Consider the following 5,906-nt stretch of genomic DNA (forward strand, 5'->3'; position numbering starts at 1 on the left):
CCAGAAGTATTCCTCCACGGCTCTACCTACATTAATCCAATTTGGTTTTTTGGAATGGAATTTGTGGTGGGGTTATATACTTATATATCATCAAATGAATGATTTATCATCTAGGTCCATGAGAGAGGGTAAGATGGTCATTCCAAGTAATGACACATGAATCGCTATTATATATTTATGTTTTTTTCTTTTCCTCTCTCATAAAGTATGTCACTACAAATGTGTCTTTTTCCTTCACCAGTATGACTCTTTAAGAATCAGAATTTCTGGATAACATAATGAGGTTTGTTTGATTGAGAGCTACACAAAATTCTACTTCAATTTGGGATTCACTGTCACAACCCTCCAAATATCTGTGTTTCTCTCATTTATATTCTCTCTTTTCTTGTTCTAATTTTTTCCCAGTTTAATTTGCTCACATTTACATTGACACCAAGCAACAAAAAAAAAAAAAACTAATTTGATTTCTTTTTCTTGGATGAAGAAAACCCATCAAGTTTTTGTTTTTGTTCTCTCCTGCTAAATTGTGGATCCGGGTCATTTAATATTGTTCTCAACAACTTTGATGCTTTTAAGGATTTCTATTATGTGTGTCAGCACAGGTGGAATTTGTCACCTACTTTAACTAATTTGAGTTCTTTTTGCTTTTCTTGAAACACCCATATATGAAAATTGGGGTTTCTTATTTGCTTTATGAAGGATTGGAAGTCAAAAATTGGATCTTTGTGCCTTATTCTTGAAGACCTCATCTCATCTGCAATGGAGTAATATGGTGGGTGTGTTTGAGATGAGCTCTTATTGATGAAGGAAAGTGGTTTGATGAGGGTGTTGGTCTGCAAGATTCACTGTCCATTCATTTGTTTCTGCAAGCCCTCTGCTGCCCATCTTTACACTCAAGCCCCACTGAAACTAGAAAATACCCCCCATGCCCCTTCTTCAATTGTTGTTGGTGATCCCTCTGGAGAGATTGGTGAGGCTAAAGAAGAGAGTGTACAGGGGAGTAAGCAAGCTGCCATTAATGGTGGGGATAGAAGCTGCATTAGAAAGGCCCCTAAGGAGATTGAGAAGAAGAAGAGTGTACAATGGGTGGATAACTTGGGGAAAGAACTGGTTGAGATCAAGGAGTTTGAAACCAGGTATATATTCTTTTGTTTTTTCTGTGTTTTACTTTTAAAGCTTTCTGTATGTATAGTTTTGCATAGAAAATGTTCACTGTTTCTTACTTGGGAGTAAAACTTGATTCACATTGCTATTTACCTTACTAAGATCTTCAATTAAGCCCCCGTACGGGCTTAGCTCACTGGTTCAATATTTGGGAGAAGAGACCCAAGGTTTGAAACTTGGCAACGACAGTGTTGGGATTATGCCCAAAGTGGGCAGATACCTTGCGTGCATCGGCATTTGGCTCTGTCTGTTGAGCCATTTACTTACCAGAAAACAATAAAAGAATTGAAGTGGGAGCCTCTATTTCTTGTGGAAAAAAGGCATTTAGAAAAGAGGGTGTTCTGCTATGAATGGAAACCTGTTTTTTCACCCATACTAAATCCACCCTCAGCAATTTGATTTTGGCATAGCAAGATCATAGACACTATATGGGTTTGCTCTAGTTTGACAATTGAAAACTAGTTTTTTGGTTCTTATTTCAATTTCCAATTTCTCCGGAATGCCCTGTTATATAGGGATCTGTAAGAGTTAAGATAATACTCGTAATGTAGGCGACAAGTGATATATGAAGATTTGATTGACCACATTGAGATGCTGCTAATTATAATGCAAGAGACCAGTTACTCAATTAGTGTCTGCATCTTACATTTTGGATGCCTTTCTGGTCGGGATTTTGTTTGAGCGGTAGTGCATTTGCACACTAAAAATTCAGTGCTCGTCTAATTACGGGTACATTGGAGTAAGCAAGAACTTATAGGAAACATATTGTAACTATTTCTACTTCTCCCAAATACTGTCTACTGAACCAGTGAGCTACCATGTAGACAACATATTGTAACTATGCTACAACCTAAACAAGATGATATTGACCATTGGCACATTAAATGTTCATTAAAAACCTTTCTAGGTATTTCAATGTGTTTTTATTTTCCTTTCTCTCTCTCTCTTCCTTAACCATACAAGGTTTTGGAAATAAATGTGGCTAGCAAGTGAAGTAAATTTCTTTGTAGTACAGATAGGAAACAATATGCTTGGGAGACGGACAGATTGGTAGGTGATCATGTACGGGGTGTGGTTCAAGAGATTGTGTCCCCAAAGTTATGTCCTTGCTTGCTTTTATTCTTCCACTACCCGTTCTCGTTGCTTGTCTTGTTTGTAGGTTGAATATTTCTTGATTTGTGAACTTTAATGTTGCCCTTTTGTAGCTTAGATCTCTGAAGTTTTAAACAGGTGTGTGTTATTAGTGTAGCCGAAGTCCATATAAATGTACTATATATGCATATGAGTGCGTTTTCACATGATTGCTTCACATTCATATTGAGAGGACTCTAAGCTTCATAAAGCAACCAAGACGTTAGTTTTCACAACGCTTTTAGGGTCCTTCCAAGTCTGTAACTCTGCAAGGAATCATTTTATCTTTCTGAAGCAGAATCTAATACTCCAAAGATGATTCCTTTGCTCTGTCTGATTTTAGTCCAAATGTGTGTGCAGTGAAACAGGAGACACCGATAACGAAGATGAAAACCGACAATGTTTTTGCATTATTCTTTGATGGCAACACCCTTAGCGCTGACAAGAAACAAGAGTAGCTGGAAAATCGGCCTCAATATTCCCAATGGTAACGGGTTATGATTTGGAGATCAGAAGAGCTGTACAAGGTTAAAGCCCATCGTCTTTTCACCGATTTTGGGCTGCTATATCCCTACATTGATAGATATTCCATGACTAAATTTCCTCGCCTCCTATCCACCACAGACTTCAGTTGCAATCCGAGACCTTCGGCTGCTAAACCCCGACTGTCCTGTGCGCTTTCTATATTAGCTGTTTGATGCGGCCGAAAGCTTACTTAGAGATCATTTTTCTGCAATTATCAGGTTGTATTCAGTTTATTAAGAATCTTTTGGTCACCATTCATCAAAACAGATAATTGTTAGCTTGTACCAAGATCCAAGGGGTCAGAGCAATCTTTATTTGTAATCAAACTTGATTGTTCTGATCTTCTAGCAATAAAAATGATTACAGTTCAAACCAAGCTGACTTGCATTAACCCATTCTGCATATTCATCTCTGCTCTTTTCCTTAGTTTCTTGTAGTTAATTGAAGAGCTGGCCATGTTGAACATCATTGTACCATAAATATCACTTGAATTCATGTTTAACTAATGACAATGTTTATTGAAAATTAGTCTACGTACCCAAAAAGATGGTCGAATGAATAAAGTACGATTCTCGTATATAAAGATTACAAAACGGAATGAATAAAGCATGATTCTATATATAAAGATTATGAAACTGTGAAAGTAGTTTCTTCCGCCACTATGTGGGAGTGGGCGATGCCCATTATAGGGGCGCATGGCCTTGTTCTCACTCACAGTTCTCACGAGTATTCACCTTTATGACCAACCCCCTAAAGTCTCAATCTCTCCTATCTGGATTCTTCAACCCAACCCTCCAAACCCCCACTACTCTCCCCCCTCCCCCCCCCCCCCCCCCCCCCCAAACCACCTTAGGCCTTATCCCACTTTGTACTATATCTCCTTATCGGCAATTTATATCCTACACCACGGCGCGCGTTGCACTGTACGCCCAGATGCAAAACGACGTCGTTTTATTTATTTATTTATACATACTCTTTTTAAAAGATAATACACATAATCTAACATAATACATAATAAACATAAACTTTTAACATAATACACATCAACTTTTAACATAATACACACAAATTTTCTGATTCGGATGTACATAATTATATAAAAAGAATGTACATAATTGTATAAAAAATGTACATAACTGTATGAACAAATACACATAATTGTTTGAACAAATACACGTAATCACAGCAACTTCCTACCGCGCCTCCCAAAACGACCCTAAAACGACGTCGTTTTGGGAGGCGCGCGGCGCACAGTGCTACGCGCGTCGTGGTGTAATGTATAACGATTGCTCCTTATCCCTTCAAGTCCAACTTTGGATGTGTTTGGTTCAAACATTGGAATCAGAATAGTAATGATAATAGGTTTAAATAGAATGAGTCGCTTTATTTGACAGTAAATAGAAATTGGAATCTCACACACACACACACACACACACTCACTGATTGGTATGATTTGGTTGATAGGTTTTTAGAACACTACTATGGGTTTCAAATACCCCTTTAATTGAAAAATCCATATCCAAAGAAAATAAGGGTAAGTCATTCCCTTATTCTTTCTCATCCCTTTGATTAGTGCTTTTAGATTTTTGTTTCTATTTTTTTTATTGGAATCAATTGTCTTTATTTTTGTGTTCTTGTATTTTTAAAATCTTTATTCTCATTACACTACTGAAAATTATGGAATTTCCAACCACCTGAAAGTAATCTTAAATCAAGTTAAAAGCAAAAAGTGATCGAAAATAGCAACAAAGGTTTTTTCGGATACGAAAAGTGGTCGGAACAAGGCTTTCGACTTGATTTAAGATCACTTTCAGGTGGTCGGAAATTCTATAATTTCCAGTTGTGTTATAGGATCATACATAACCAATTAAACAGCATTATTGATAATGATTCCCATTCTACCCTACTACCAAACATGCAAAATACTTTCACTAAAATCCATTACAATTACCAAGTATTTGATACCCATTCCAATTGCGATTTCCATGTGCGAATCAAACACACCTAAATATTTTGATGCCAATAGTAGGATAACAAAAATAAGTAAACAAAGATGTTACAGAGTAATATATATCAAAACTCATAATAGGGTGAAAAGACTCCAAACTCTTCAACTCCTTGACCCTTTCATTTCCTCAACTCCTTGCAGACTCAATTTGGACCCCTCCTATACCTCTTGCATCTATTCAAACTCCATCAAGAATGTTATAAATGCATGCCTTATTCTGATTAGATATACTTCTTTAAAAAAAAAATAATAATAAAAAAAAAAGGAAAATAGAAAGAACAAAATGAAATTAAAGGGAACCCCATTAACATTCCAATCAGTCATGTTGACAAGGCAGGCACTAGAAGCTAATCAAGCTATTGGCATGGGAACCCCAATCCTCCATTTTGTTAATTGGATAGCCTACAGGCTACAGCTGCTTAGTACACAAGCACTTCAAGATGTGATATCTAACAAATCTGTGTACAATATTAGGTCAAATTAATTTGTTTAATTATTGATTTCGTTTCCTTGGTGATGACATTATCATTCTTATCACATCATAATATACTTTTAAATATATTAAAAAGTTGGTATCAAGTAAAGAAACTCACACATGTTATGACGAAATCAAATAGGGATGCCAATTTTATTTTAGCCAAAACTAATCAATTATTATTGTGTGGACCATGGTTCGCACAAATTGTATAGACCATATTTTGTATACTGTAAAATAATATACATCCAGTACAAAAATAATGTACATTATATTCAGATGTACATTATTTTTGTACTAAGTGTACATTATACAATATAATGTACACTCAATACAAAAATAATGTGTATTTAGTATATTAAAAATGTATTTTTTGGTATGGTTCACATAATATTGTGTGGATCATGGTCCACACAATAATTTGCCAAAACCAATGGAATGGTGTTATAAAATTGAAAATTTTAAGGGTTAGGGCAAAAAGATTTTAACTCGAAAAAAAAATATCAGCCCAACTATCCTAAAACATATAAGCCCAATGCCGCAAATGGGCTAGCCCAATAGCTCAAGCTACTCACAATCGTTATACCCTGCACCACGGAGCAC

The 5,906-nt window shown here is 36.0% G+C and overlaps 1 protein-coding gene across 1 annotated transcript; it reads left to right on the forward strand.

The window, feature by feature from the left end:
* The first annotated feature begins 220 nt into the window (after positions 1 to 220).
* LOC109148527 lies at positions 221 to 3,196 on the forward strand. The gene is made up of 2 exons (XM_019296270.1): positions 221 to 1,136; positions 2,656 to 3,196. The coding sequence occupies exons 1-2, from the start codon at positions 802 to 804 to the stop codon at positions 2,714 to 2,716; spliced, it is 396 nt and encodes a 131-aa protein (XP_019151815.1). The 5' UTR covers positions 221 to 801; the 3' UTR covers positions 2,717 to 3,196.
* Positions 3,197 to 5,906: the final 2,710 nt, after the last annotated feature.

Source organism: Ipomoea nil, unplaced genomic scaffold, assembly GCF_001879475.1.
Source record: "Ipomoea nil cultivar Tokyo-kokei standard unplaced genomic scaffold, Asagao_1.1 scaffold2144, whole genome shotgun sequence".
In the NCBI taxonomy this organism is placed as follows: Eukaryota; Viridiplantae; Streptophyta; class Magnoliopsida; order Solanales; family Convolvulaceae; genus Ipomoea; species Ipomoea nil.

Bases quoted from the DNA above. Each gene is read 5' to 3' on its own strand.
- LOC109148527 (XM_019296270.1), top strand. From the start codon at position 802: ATGAAGGAAAGTGGTTTGATGAGGGTGTTGGTCTGCAAGATTCACTGT. The intron at 1,137-2,655 runs GTATATATTCTT...ATGTGTGTGCAG, and splicing joins ATCAAGGAGTTTGAAACCAG to TGAAACAGGAGACACCGATA.